The sequence below is a fragment of the Silurus aristotelis genome (assembly GCF_946808225.1).
Source record: "Silurus aristotelis genome assembly, chromosome: 21".
Lineage (NCBI taxonomy): Eukaryota > Metazoa > Chordata > Actinopteri > Siluriformes > Siluridae > Silurus > Silurus aristotelis.
In genome coordinates, this window is record NC_139594.1 from 8,383,669 (window position 1) to 8,398,592 (window position 14,924).

Sequence of the window (14,924 nt, forward strand, 5' to 3'; positions counted from 1 at the left end):
GCACACCTTTTTTTTTTCTTTTTTTTTTACATAAATACATAAAACAAACAGAGAAAATAAGTGCTAGTTAAAGTGTTTCAGAAAGAGATACACTGTACAAGTCATTTACACTGTTTATGTTTATTTAGAATTATCTCTTCTGTGTGTGTTTTTTCCGCTGTAGACTGGGTACTGAGGAGGTGCACAAAGTTTCTAAGGCAACAAAACACGGTTTATGTCCAAATGATGCAATCAGAGGGTCAGTGAACGGAGATGTTTTTACTATCAAGAGGTTTGGATGCGGAAAATAACAAAGTTATAACGAATAAAGAATGGAATTTAGTTTTCTTCTCTATTTAGTGTGAAAGCTACTTTGTTGTGTTGTGATCAGTATCTACATGGTGTAAACTACAGTGGTACAAAGGGTTCTGTACATGTGGTGAGTGCGATCGAGTGAATGATTATACAGTTGTATGCAAAAGTTTAGGCACCCCCGACAACGTCCATGATTTTCATTTATAAACATTTGGGTGTTTGGATCAGCAATTTCATTTTGATCCATCAAATAACTGAAGGACACATTAATATTTCAGTAGTGAAAATAGGTTTATTGGATTAACAGACAAGGTGCAATATGCATCAAAACGAAATTGGACAATTAGCGTAAATTTGGGCAGCCTTCTCATTTTGTTGATTTGAATACCTGTAACTACTTAGCACTGATTAATTGGAACACACAATTGGTTTGGTGAGCTCATTAAGTCTTGAACTTTATAGACAGGTGCATCCCATCATGAGAAAAGGTATTGGAGGTGGTCAATTGCAAGTTGTTGTTCTCTTTGACTCTCATCTGAAGAGTGGCAACATGGGGGTCTCAAAAAAACTTTAAAAAAGGGGAAGGCTACAAAAAGTTATCGCAGAGATATAAGCTGTCAGTGTCCACTGTGAGGAACATCGAGAGGAAATGGAAGACCACAGGCACGGTTCTTGTTAAATCCAGAAGTGGTAGGCCACATAAAATATTGGAGAGGCGAAGGATGGTGAGAACGGTCAAAAACAGCCCACAGACCACCTCCAAAGACCTACAACATCAACTTGCTGCAGATGGTGTCACTTGAGGTATGCAAACGCACATTTGGACAAGCCAGCTTCATTTTGGAATAAGGTGCTGTGGACTAATGAAACAAAGATTGAGTTATTTGGTTGTAATAAGGGGCGTTATGCATGGTGGCAAAAGAACACAGCGTTCCAAAAAAAAAAACACTTGCTACCCACAGTAAAATTTGGGCGAGGTTCCATCATGATGTGGGGCTGTGTGGCCAGTTCCGGTACTGGGAATCTGGTTAAAGTTTAGGGTCGCATGGATTCCACTCAATATCAGCAGATTGTTGAGGAATCAGTCACAAAGTTGAAGTTACGCCGGGTATTACAAGTTACGCTAGATAATTTATCAAGACAACGACCCAAAACACTGCTCAAAATCTACTCGGGCATTTATGCAGAGAAACAAGTACAATGTTCTGGAACGACCATCCCAGTGTCCAGACCTGAATGTCATTAAACATCTGTGGGGTGATTTGAAGCGGGCTGTCCATGCTCGGCAACCATCAAACCTAACTGAACTGGAGATGTTTTGTAAGGAGGAATGGTCCAATATACATTCATCCAGAATCCAGACACTCATTACAGGCTATAGGAAGCATCTAGAGGCTGTTATTTCTGCTAAAGGAGGTTCTACTAAATATAGATTTTTTTCTTATAGGTTGCCCAAATTTATGCACCTGTCTATTTTCGTTTTGATGCATATTGCGCATTTTCTGTTAATCCAATAAACCTAATTTCACTACTAAAATATTAATGTGTCCTTCAGTTATTTGATAGATCAAAATGAAATTGCTGATCCAAACACCCAAATAATTATAAATGAAAATCATGAACATTGTCAGGGGTGCCTAAACTTTTGCATACAACTGTAGATGATTTAAGAACATCATGTGGATGATATTTCAAGCTTTTCAGGGGTTTTACTCAACTGAACACTGGTGTAAGAAATGCTTTCACTCAGTTCACATCCAAAATAATGATCCATTTACATTTACTTACTTAATTTACTCTCTCAGTCCCTCCACTTACTCACACACTCACTGTCTCTCACTCCATCAGTCTCTCACTCCACTTACTCACACACTCTCAGTCTCTCACTCCACTTACTCACACACTCACTGTCTCTCACTCCATCAGTCTCTCACTCCACTTACTCACACACTCACTGTCTCTCACTCCATCAGTCTCTCACTCCACTTACTCACACACTCACTGTCTCTCACTCCATCAGTCTCTCACTCCACTTACTCACACACTCACTGTCTCTCACTCCACCAGTCTCTCACTCCACTTACTCACACACTCACTGTCTCTCACACCACTTACTCACACACTCACTGTCTCTCACTCCATCAGTCTCTCACTCCACTTACTCACACACTCACTGTCTCTCACTCCACCAGTCTCTCACTCCATCAGTCTCTCACTCCAGTTACACACTCACTGACTCTCACTCTATCAGTCTCTCACTCCACTTACTCACACACTCACTGCCTTTCACTCCATCAGTCTCTCACTCCACTTACTCACACACTCACTGTCTCTCACTCCATCAGTCTCTCACTCCACTTACTCACACACTCACTGTCTCTCACTCCATCAGTCTCTCACTCCACTTACTCACACACTCACTGTCTCTCACTCCACCAGTCTCTCACTTCATCAGTCTCTCACTCCACTTAGTCACACATTCACTGTCTCTCACTCCATCAGTCTCTCACTCCACTTACTCACACACTCACTGTCTCTCATTCCATCAGTCTCTCACTCCACTTACTCACACACACACTCTGTCTCTCACTCCATCAGTCTCTCACTCCACTTACTCACACACTCACACTTTTGTACACAATTATTTTGAGATGTAGCTGTAATTCCTCCACTAGATGGCACTTTTGTCCTCAATAAATTTTATTAGCAATTTTCACAGGCAGGAGGCAATTTCCTAATACTCCCAATACATGACTCATTCCAGATTGGAAGTTCATCATGTGGAAAAAAAAAGGTGCCTTTCTCCTTTACCTTCTTTATGGCAAACTGAAAGAGCACATTATTATGATTTTAGTCAGCTGAATGCTTTGGCAGATCCTCAACAGCAGCTGCTGCTCACACTGATTGCTGATTAACTAAATATCAGAGTTCACCATAAGACCAGTGAAAGTCAGTGTGAGGAGAAATGCAAGGATAATCAGAGTCATGAGTATTAATTTATGGAAACAAGCCAGCTTCAGCATGAAGAAAGAGACGATTGTGTGCTCTGACATCCTGTCAGTGCTTTATGTACTACTTTGTTTTGTGTGTGTGTGTGTGTGTGTGTGTGTGTGTCAGTCAGTAACTGGATTCACTTAAACATTGATATTTAAAATGACAATACCAGCGTACCCGTGAAATGGATCCAGGGTTGCCAGATCTCTGACAAGTATGCTTCAAATCAGAAGATTCCAGATGAACATGTTGGACACATTGTAATGTAGAGATGTTAATGTTAAATCTAGAGGGGGGGAAACCCAACCCTCATAGGTTACACATTAAAAGTGGCACAGATCCCTTGAGGGGAGGGTTTAGGGGATTTTTCTTTTGCTGGCGGATGGAGATGTGGACGTGACTGCACACTGGTGTTGGTAATGTTTTGCGTAGAATATATGTAAGCAATTTAAATGTCAGTTCACTGAACGGAAGGTCCTTCTGAGTAAAGACTAGGGGGGGCAGGAGGTGGGTTCAGGGGTGGCGTTCAACACTAAGATCTATCGTAGCTTATGCAATTCATCTGTTTGGATTTCTGCTCTGAGGGATTGACAGAAAAATGCAGGGGCTCAGTTTTCTTGGGGGGCAAAATGATCATCCCATAAACCATAAGACCAGCATTTTTTACCCCTTCACCTCAAATTGAAATAAAAGAGCATGGAGCAATGGAAACTTATAGTGGCCAATTCCCATGCTAGTGAGCTGCCAGCTGAATTCATCACATGCCTGCCTCAAACCGCTGCAGGTTATTCATCTCAAATAGCTTTGCCTACGAGGTCTTTGTCACTAATACTAAATTAACTGTAGTACCTGCCATTATAGCTCAGATGCCCTTGTTGGATTTACATACCTAATTCATTTACATGCTTCTAAGCATCGTGCAAAAATCGTGCATCTCTTTTGGCAAGAGAGGAGAAATGATAATAAAACCCTAATCTTATAATCAATTATTAATACAACAGAACGTTTGAGTTCTCAAATCTGATTGGTCAGAGGGGTTTTTGATTGCAGGCCAGAGTGTGATTTAATGTTAGGTGGTTCTATTATAATGCATCATTATTTCTAGCTGGCCAAAATAAAAATATCTTGAATAAATATCAATTACGGTCAGTTTATTAATTTAGAATATCAAGTTTTATTTTATTAATGTGGAATGTTTTTCTATTACTTGTATAATAAACCACCTTTTTTTATCTCTGTTTTATTGGCGGATAATATTGCTCATTTTAAGCACTAACTTGTAAACAAAGGCAACTGTAGAATGAGCTGGAGAGGAAAATGTGCTTTCTGATTTGCTTTTCTGCTCATCATGGTTGTAAAGAGGGTTTATTTAAGTTAACGTCTCCTTAAACCCACAGCTGGATCCATAAGTATTCCCATTAGTATTCACCACCTTGATCGTCTTCACAATTTACTGTGTCAAAAGTGTGATTACATAAGTATTTACCCCCTTTGCTGCAAAACCCTGACAGCAGTTACCATCAAAATTCAAAAGACATCAGCAAAAAAAAAAAAAAAACATAAAATTTTGTATTAATCATATAAATGCATCTGTTCCTGGTAGGCCATAAACAGAGCTTATGTCAGGGAGCTTTTCTAAACATCCAGCATCCTGAAGACCAAGGAGCTCTCAAAACAAGTCCAGGACAACATTTTTGGAAAGTAGTAATCAGGGATTGTTTTGTTTTTTTAAATCCCAAGTGTGGAAGTATTAATAGCTTACTGTTTATATACTGGACAAAGATGACACTACATTTTTTTAATTGAATTTATATAGTTCTTATATACAGGAGTACAGTTCATCTGAAATGTTCACAATTTTTTTTACAGTCACTACAGGAATAAAAAAAGAAACCATTTAAAAAGTCACACAGAATCTGTAAAGAAACAGTACAGTGAGTCAGAATGAGTCAGAGGAAATGGATCATATTACCAGTGATTGCTATTAGTGAATATTTATTAGAGCAAACTCTCAGGGCATTTCCTTTTCTTTTCTTTTTTTATTTTGCTTCTTGACACAGTACACTGACGATTTACAAAGTATTTATTCTAAATCATAAGCACGAGTTTGAACCCTTTAAAAGTATTTTTTACCCTTTCGTTCTCAACAACAGGACTGTGTGTGTGTGTCAACTGCTAGTCTGATATTATTTCCAAAAGTTATGAATTTATATAATCCCTCATTCCAACAGGTTTCTCTCTTGAAGGCATAATGTCGGTGTAAAAATAAAATAAATACGTGTAAATTAAAATGAATAAGGCTTTTGCGTGAGCTGTTTACTTTTGGGAAGATATGAAAGGCAATTTGAACCGTCTGAAACAACAGCATGGTTTCGGACCCCCTCCTGGCCGCTTCTAGAACATTTTATCAGGGGCAGATGGACTCTGCTTATTTCTGACCAGGACTAAAGTTGTAATGTTTGTCAAGCCTGAACTTGTTTCGGACAAACTGATGAGAAAGCATCCCAGATACTCATTGTCTTCCTCAGATCAAAATAATTCGCCCCCCAGGACAACAGAAAGAAGGGATGGACGTGTCGACATGTCTTGTACACAACACCGAAGAAAAAAAACCTCCGCCAAAACAGCACCTGTGTGTAAAAGCCTTATTTGGAGGAGGTGATATGTTACTGCAGAGTGCATGACTCAGCACTGCTTGAAGAGGGGGAAAAAGGCAGCCATGGAAAAAGTCAATCTGCTGCATTACTGATTTCTCAACGTTTGTAAATCCCCCCTGGGAGTTCATAGTGTTCCAGCAGTGGGGGAGCTCTGGAACGTTGTAAAACACAAGACTGCTGGTCAAATGAGATCAGTGTTGTTTTGGGTCAGAGCTGTGGGAGAAACTCTTCACCTCCTACAAGATCAGAAGCCCCCTATTTTTTTTTTCTAGAATCCTGCTTGGACCGAGTCTTCTTCTATATTAGTCAGACAAAACGCAATACACAGCATGAACCATTATTACACAGAAACCTACTGGGTAACTTTTCCCAAAATATAAAGTACACACATAGTGCAGAAATCTCAAGACACTCTCACCAGTGTCTTAATCATTGGAAGTTAGTGATGTTTGGAAAAAAAATTATATATATATTACCAGTGATTTGACACCTACTATCAAAAGTACTTGTGACCCAGACCCAGAGATATGTGGTATTGTTAAAAGTGTCTAGAAAAAAAAAATAATAATAAAAATCCTATGTACAAAATGACACATTTATACACATCTCCAGCTTAATTCAAATATAATATTTAGTAAGGATCATCTTAGGTTCGGATATAAAACTGCAGTGATCTGGAAAACCAAAGGCTCAAACTCAATTAGTGCAGAAGATCAGTTTTTGGTTGGTCCTTATTGAAGAAACTGTAGAGTGGTAAAAAAAACTAGCTTGTAACAGAAGTGCTTGGAGTTTTATCCTTGATCAAAAAGCAATATACAACCGTAAAGAGATGCTCGAACTTAGTCAAAAATCTTTTCCTTTTCAGCCATTTCGAATCGGAGAGCGTCTTTAGCCGCAGTTTGGGGAAAAACAGGTCTATATTTAATCGACTGTATGACCATTTGCTCCAATGCGCCTTTTCGACTCTGGGAGGATTCGGCAAGTCGATGCCATGAGACCTTCTTTGCCGCTCGTCTATTTCCTTTTGCTCATGCGCACGTACAAACAAAATCTTTCACTGTTCATTTTTCCCCATCAAATATGCTCATATACATTTACCACAGTTTCAAATCACACTTTCTAGATGCCTTATCTACATAGTGGTTCACCGGGCCAAAAGCACACAAGAGTCAATCAGCTGATAATAACTCAGTAATGCACAACAGTCTTGTGCATCTACTGTATCGGTTCATGTGAAAGTTTAGACATGGTGTGCAGAAAGCAGTCTTGTCTCGCAGTGGTGAGAATTACAGTGGTCATGTTGTATGTCATGAAGGTGAGTTTTGTCAGTCACTGTAGCATAATGTCTTTCAGGTTCTCTTGCAGAATGGTGTCTTTGACGGCATGGAAGACGAAGCGGATGTTCTCCGTGTCGATGGCCGTGGTGAAGTGGTGGAAAAGCGGCTTGCTGCGGTTGCGGCGCTTGCGCTTGAAGCACTGCACCAGGTAGTTCTGGACGTCCTCCAATCGATGCGGGTCTCCGCGGAAGTCGGGGAAGTGCTTGCTAATGCTCACCTTGGACACTTTTTCCACCAATAGGTCCATTTTGTTGAGAAACAGGATTATGGAGACGTTGGAGAAGAGCTTGTTGTTGACGATGGTCTCAAAAATGTTCATGGACTCCACCAGGCGGTTTGTGTGCCGGTCCTCCATCAGCACCTGGTCGTACTCGCTGGATGAGACCATGAAGAGGATGGAGGTGATGCCGTCGAAGCATTGGAACCACTTCTGCCTCTGGGAGCGTTGACCACCTACATCCACCATTTTGAATGGGATCTTTTTGATGATGAAGTCATGCTCCACTATGCCCTTAGTGGCCTTGCGGGCCAGGAGGATGTCCTGAAGACTTGGGAGATAATTCTTTTTAAGACACACACAAAAATATTAAAAGAAAGGATTAAAAAGTTATAATACACAATTCACATATTTCACATTCACATACATAACAGCAGCATTTACTGCATTTAGAAAATCATATATACAGAAATATAGTTTTTCGAATAAAAATTGAAATTTCGAATAAAAATTGACACCATACGATTTATGTGTTTTTGAATATCCCTGGATATTCTACATTTATTCCCTATTTACTGTTATAATAACCTCCACTCTTCTGGGAGGATGTGCTGCTATATTTTGTAGTGTGCTGGTTAAGATTTGTGCTCATTCAAACACAAGGGCATTAGAAATTCAGATACTGATGTAGGTAAAGAGGCCTGGGGTACAGGCAGTGTTCAAATTAATCCCAAAGGTACTAAATAGGTCAGAGCTCTATAGCAGGCCACTCCAACCCATGTAAACTATATATTCATGTAGGTGGCTGGAACAGATTTGGGTCTCCTAGTGTAGGGAAATTTTAATACCACTGCATCCAAAGACACCCTGAAAAACTGTGCCTCCAACGTTGTGCTAAAAACCACAAATGGCTGATAAAATCAGGTCTCCCAGTACTTTTGTCTGTATAGTGTGTACCGTAATTTCCCGGACTATAAAGCGCACCATATATAAGCACTGAATTTGACAAATATTTTAATTTTAAACATAAATAAGCCGTACCTGTCTACACTAATGAACTTTACACAGGCTTTAACGAAAGACACGTTACACACGGTGTAACGGGTGAAATATGTTGCGCTTCCTTTAGGAGCATAGCGGTATTTTAGGAATAGCCTGCCACTGCATTCTTTCCGGTATTACTGTGTGTGTTTAAGACGAGGAATATGTCCTTATTATTTTCTGATGCTCATTTCTAAGTTTCTTTGACTAACCCATAACGCTGTTGCCAAGAAAAAAAAAAAGCACGAGTTTTGGAAATCTGTGCTTATATGATTTCTGTTGCAACTGGAGTTAGTGAGCTCTCCCTTCACCCAGACTCAACGCATTACAACGGCTTGTATCTAAACAGTAGCCTACCAAGAACGTCATTGTTCACTGTCTCCCTCCTTCCTTTCACAACTATTTCTCTTGGGAGTTTATCTTTTAGCATCATCGTGCGTTTAAAAAAAAACGTTTTTTTCTCCCGAAGCCGTGCAGCTCAGAACACAGGTGAGGTGCGTTTATTCGTTTCCATTTAGAAATTTCATTGTTCTAATGTTATGGGGTTCAGTTTTTTGGCTTGAAGTTTGTGAAACAGGGAAAAACCCAGGAAAAATTCATAAATAAGCCGCTTCGTTGTTTAAGCCGCGGGGTTCAAAACGTGGGAAAAAAGTAGCGGCTTATAGTCCGAAAAATATGGTGTATATATTAAGTGATTTATTTCCTCATATCTCGCAGCAGTTTAGGAATGAATGCATTTTAGGATTTAAATGCCACACATTTATCTGTTACTTTTAACATGAAAGTTAGTTTCTGTTTTACTTAGTGTGTTATAACATCTCAAAACAGTTGTTCTTCTCTTTTAATAAGGAGAAATACTGTTTATTGTAAACTTCACCATAGCTCCATACAATTTTCTTTTAAAAAATGTTTTTTATTTTCTTGAAATTCTCCATTCATATCTAGTAATACAGTGGAACCTCGATACTGACAATCGAGACCTTGATAGTTTTCATTTTCATAGGAGTAACCCGTGAAAAATCCGATACTTCGCGAGAACCTGGATCACATTTCAAAACAGAGTTTGTACTAATAAACTACATAAAAGTGTTTGAAAACTATTGCATTATTCATTTAAAGTAGTAATTAAAACATTTAACATTCATTCACAATTTTTGTTGAGTTTACAGTACAGTACAGGTACAATACAATTTGACAATAAGTTCATCTCTAAACACCAGCTTACATTCGTTGAAAAAAAAAAAGTTAGTGACTCTTTAAAACCTCTTCTTACTGTCACTTTTCAGTCATCTCATAGTAAATAGTGATGCTGTGTCATCATGAGCTCATGCTCCCATCCATATCAGTTTTCATTTGTCCTAACCGGTGTACAGAACTACAGGCCAAAGAGTGGGCATTTTGACAACAATGACTCCTCATGTAAATCTATCTGACAAGAAACAGAACCAAAAATATGTGCTTGTGCAATTTCACTGGAAACATCAGAGAACTATTTAATAAAGCACTGAAGGTGTCATGACTTACCAGCTGTCCGATCTGATCCAAGTTGTCCAGGAAATACTTCACTGACTCACTCTGGAAACAAAAAAGATGACCACAAAAACAATTTAATGGTGCAGCATAAGAGTTATCATTAAACAGTTTCGGTTTTAGAATGAGTCATATTTTATACTTAAATCATAACAAAAAACATTAAAACTAGAGCTGCAACAACTAATTCGATAAAATCGATAATAATCGATAATTAAATTTGTTGTCAATGAATGCCGTTATCGATTAGTTGGTCTGCAAAATTACAAAGCTGTTAAAAAACACAGCGGATCATCCGTCTCCATACCTCCCTGTCCTCTACATCTGCCTCATTCAAACCAACTACCTGCATGTCTTCTCTTACCACATCCATTAACCTCCTCCTTGGTCTTCCTCTTTTCCTCCTTCCTGGTGGCTCCATCCTCAGCATTCTCCTTCTGATATACCCCATGTCCCTCCTCTGCACATGTCCAAACCATCTCAATCTCACCTCCCTTACCTTTCTCCAAAACGTCCTACATTCGCTGTCCCTCTAATAAAGGTCATTTCTAATCCTGTCTATCCTTATCACTCCCAACGAAAACCTCAACAGCTTCAGCTCTGCTACCTCCGGCTCCACCTCCTGTCTTTTACTCAATTCCACTGTCTCTAAACCATACAACATCACTCTTGCAGATACCCTTCTATTACAAATCACTCCTGCTATCACTCTTCTCCACCCACTCCACCCTGCCGGCACACTTTTCTTTTTTGCCCTCCCTCTCATTCACACACATGTACTCTGTCTTACTCCTACTGACTTTCATTCCCTTTCTCGCCTGCGCATACCTTCAGCTCTCCAGGCTCTTCTCAACCTGCTCCCTACTCAACCCACAAATCACAATATCTTTCGCAAAACATCATAGTCTAGGGAGGCTCAGAGCCGATCCTTGATGCAGTCCAACCTCCACCTTAAACCAGTCTGTTGTTCCTACTGCACATTTCACACTGTCCTCATGTCCTGCACCACCCTCACACACTTCTCTAAAAGCGTTGTACACTTTCTCTAAATCCTCAAGCACACAATGCAACTCCTTCTGACCTTCTCTATACTTCTCCTTCAACATACTCAAAGCAAATATTACGTCTGTGGTGCTCTTCCTCTGCATGAAATCGTACTGTTGCTCACATATGAGAATTTTATATACCGTAATTACCAGACTATTAAGCGCACCCATATATAAGCCGCACCCACTGAATTTTTCAAAGATTTTTATTTTGAACAAAAATACGCCGCACCTGTCTAAAAGCCACAGGTTCCTACACTAAAACTAATTAACTTTACACAGGCTTTAACAAAAGACAGTGTCTGTTACACGGCTTGTATCTAAACAGTAGCCTACCAAGAAAGTCATTGTTCACTGTCTTCCTCCTTCCTTTCACAACAATTTCTCTCGAGAGTTTATCTTTTGGCATCATCGTGCGTTTAAAAATCACCATCGTGGAAGCTTTTCTCCTGATGCCATGTAGTTTAGAACACAGGTAAAGTGCGTTTTTTTCATGCCTGGTTGTTTTCAGCGTGACGAATGATTCGCATTTCCTGTTGCCAGTCCGAGTGAGCGGCAGGTCAAACGTCAGAGGAACATCATCCATATTTATGATGTGGTGCATCCCGATTTAGTGGGAGCGCATCTGATTTAATATAAAGAGTTTCATTGGTTCACCTGAACCCGTTTGGCAATTTCATTGGTCTAATGTTATGGGGCTCAGTTTTTTGGCTTGAAGCTTGTGAACCCGGGAAAAACCCAGGAAAAATCCATAAATTAGCTGGTTCGTTATTTTCGTTATTTAAGCCGCCGTGTTTAAAGCATGGGAAAAAAGTAGCGGCTTATAGTCCGGAAAATACGGTAGTTATAATATACTATATAATATACAAGAACTTAATTAATTTTTTAAAATCCGAATAATCGAAATAAAATAAATAAATAATAAATAATAATAATAATCCCCAGATAAATCGATCATGAAAATAATAGTTAGTTGCAGCTGCAGTTGCTTAAATCTGAAGCGAATAATATGCATTATTGCATTACAGTGGCATCTGTATAGGAGTAAAATGTAGTTCTCAAAGCTGATATGTTGGAAGCATGAAAAATGGGCAAGCACACCAAGTATGCTCTTTCAAGTCAATAACAGGATAATTGTGCTCTGCTACACTGCAAAATGGTTAATGAATGTTTTGAGGAACATAATAAAAGAGTTCAAAGTGTTGAACTGGTTGCTGTATTTCCCAGATCTCATTTCAATCAAGCATCTGTGGGATGTGCTGGACTGATCCATCCAGGTTCCACCTCACAAATTGCAGGACGTAATGGATCTGCTGCTTAGATACTGTTTAATGTTTTAGCAGATTGGTATAATTTCCCTAAACATGTCTCCCTACTTCCTGTGGGCTCACCACCTGCAGGAGGGACCGTAAGGGACGGTGCTCTGAGGATTGGGCAGCAGTCGAAGGCGGGGGCCTGCTTAGACTGCTGCCCCCGCGACCCGAATTACAGATAAGCGGGAGAAAATGAATGAATGAATGTCTCCCTATACACTGTCGCATGCAGCAGCGAAGTAAAATAAATAACCATGCTTTTATTATCCTTTGCACAAGTTCCATCATTTCTGAAAAAAAAGGGGTAAAAAAAAAAGGTCCAATTTTGGACTGGAAAGTCTTGCACTAAGATAATGTTCCTATCTTTGTCTGAACACTTCTCCAATACTCTGCCTAAAAGCAAAAACCAAAATTAGAAAAGAACAAAACCAAAACCAAGCATTTGCTTATTAAATACAATCGTTCTGCGCTTTTTTTGTACTCGTTTGTAAAGGTTCATGGGATAGAATATATAAACATTATTGTGCCAGCACCAGAATTAACTAATAACACTTATCTACTGATGATTCATTTTTGTTGCACAACTCTGAAATTTCCACTTGTTTCCCATAAAAAAGCTCCCAAAATCTTTACCCAGGCTGCAAATGCAGAAGCTAAATAAAATTAGTGTTGAGTTGTATTTCCTGTGGTTCTTTTCTTTTCACTGGGTATGGATAGTGGCCTTGGTATTTCACTGACCATTGTCTATGAGAGCCAGCCATATATATGTGTGTGTGTGTGTGTGTGTGTGTGTGTGTGTTTGTGTGTGTGTGTGTGTGTGTGTGTGTGTGTGTGTGTGTGTCACACACCCTGACCTGGATCATATTCCCAACAGGAAACAGCTGTGTGTAAAAACAGAGAATTAATGAGATAGAACCACCCTTCAGTCACAAGCTACAGGCCTACACCAAACACCCCACACCCCAACATCTCTCTATCTCTCTGTCTATCACACACACACACACACACACACACACACACACACACACACACACACACACACACACACACACACACACACACACACACACACACAAAACATCGGGGCCTACACAGACAGGAAATCGGGCAGATATCTGATAGCAGTGCCTGTAGCTTTTATCAATCCCTTGCTTGAAAAATGCACACAGAATCAAAACATTCTTTGCTCCCTTGCAATAATAAAAAATCCGGGGCTGTCTTCAGACGTTAAAGCCGCAGCTCAGAGCTCTAGCTGAGGTCGAGGCCCTGCGGCGCACTGAGGCGAAACTTCCGGTACGTGGTGCCTATATGTATAAATCTGGTCCACTTCTCAGCAAGAAGGGCACAAACCTAAACGTTAACATTGGTGTAAAGCACTGTTGAGGGAGTACTAATGCTTTGAAAATATAACCACATCCATCCTTCATCCACTCCATGCGAGAGAGCAAGAGAGGGAGAAAGAGAGAGAGAAAAAGAAACAGTTTGTCGCCTCCCCCAACCCTCACTACCAAAAAAGCTTTCTACAAGTGTGGGAAAGCACATGACCATGGACTAATGGGCCACAGTCATCAGCTTTAGCGTAGCGTGCTCGAGCCATCCCCCTTGGGTATTCCTTGAGTGAGAAAAGGGAAAGGATGATTAAGCAGAGCCAAGCAGAGAGCTGGTAAGAAACAAGTTGGAGGAAGCTATAACCTCTTCCTCCCCAGTGGTAATTCACGTCAGCCAAAGGAACAAAGTTTGAGAGCTGAACAAAGGGAAAAAAAGGACAAAAAACAAAGATGAAGATAACTATATAGTTTTATGAGTAAGAACGCGCATATAGAGAAACCAATATCTCAAACACAATCTATACTTTTTAGGCTATAAAATTAAACCCATAGTCCTAAAAGTTGTTTAGAAAAGTCCAAATGCATATATCCAAGCTCTTGCCCTTGCCCTTTTGCACTTGCGATTTAAAGCTACGTTTATACATTATTTATATTAGAACTCAGTTTCTCAGTTCGACATCATGGGCAAGTAAATGATTCATTATTTTCTGTAAACAAAATGCTGAAATTATTCAGTCTAGCTAAACTCAATAAATTGTTGATATGCATACGGGTCCAGCTGAGCTAACAAAGACCTGCACCCGAACCTCTGAGTCAACAAATTTCTCGTCAAAAACATCTATAAAGCAGAAAACTTCTGCTTTATATATTTTTTTTGTATGATCCTTATTGTATCATATTATTGCGATTCTTATCGATGATCTCGCAACTCTCTCGAAACGTATCCAGAGAATTTTATACATACGCTATTTTCTGGAATAATGAATAGATTTGCTCTCTGCAACTTCAATTAATGTTTGATATGACATTCAAAAATATTAAACCAATAACAATATGGCAATTGAATGCTCTGTTGAAACTCCTCCTCTGTGGCCTGGAACAGAGGCCAATGTCTCTGCTTCTCGTCCGAGTAAATGTAAATAATCCTCATGCAAAAGAAACCAATCT

General features: G+C 39.6%; 1 protein-coding gene across 1 annotated transcript in view; it reads right to left on the reverse strand.

The window, feature by feature from the left end:
* Nucleotides 1-5,312: 5,312 nt before the first annotated feature.
* The window catches only part of gna12a (guanine nucleotide binding protein (G protein) alpha 12a), a 41,906-nt gene continuing 32,294 nt past the window's right edge, over nt 5,313-14,924 (reverse strand). The window contains exons 3-4 of the mRNA XM_083524552.1: nt 10,065-10,115; nt 5,313-7,844 (exon numbers count right to left, since the gene is read on the reverse strand). Of these exons, the coding sequence (XP_083380678.1) occupies nt 7,275-7,844; nt 10,065-10,115 (621 nt within the window). The 3' untranslated portion in view covers nt 5,313-7,274. The remainder of the gene's footprint in view (nt 7,845-10,064; nt 10,116-14,924) is intronic.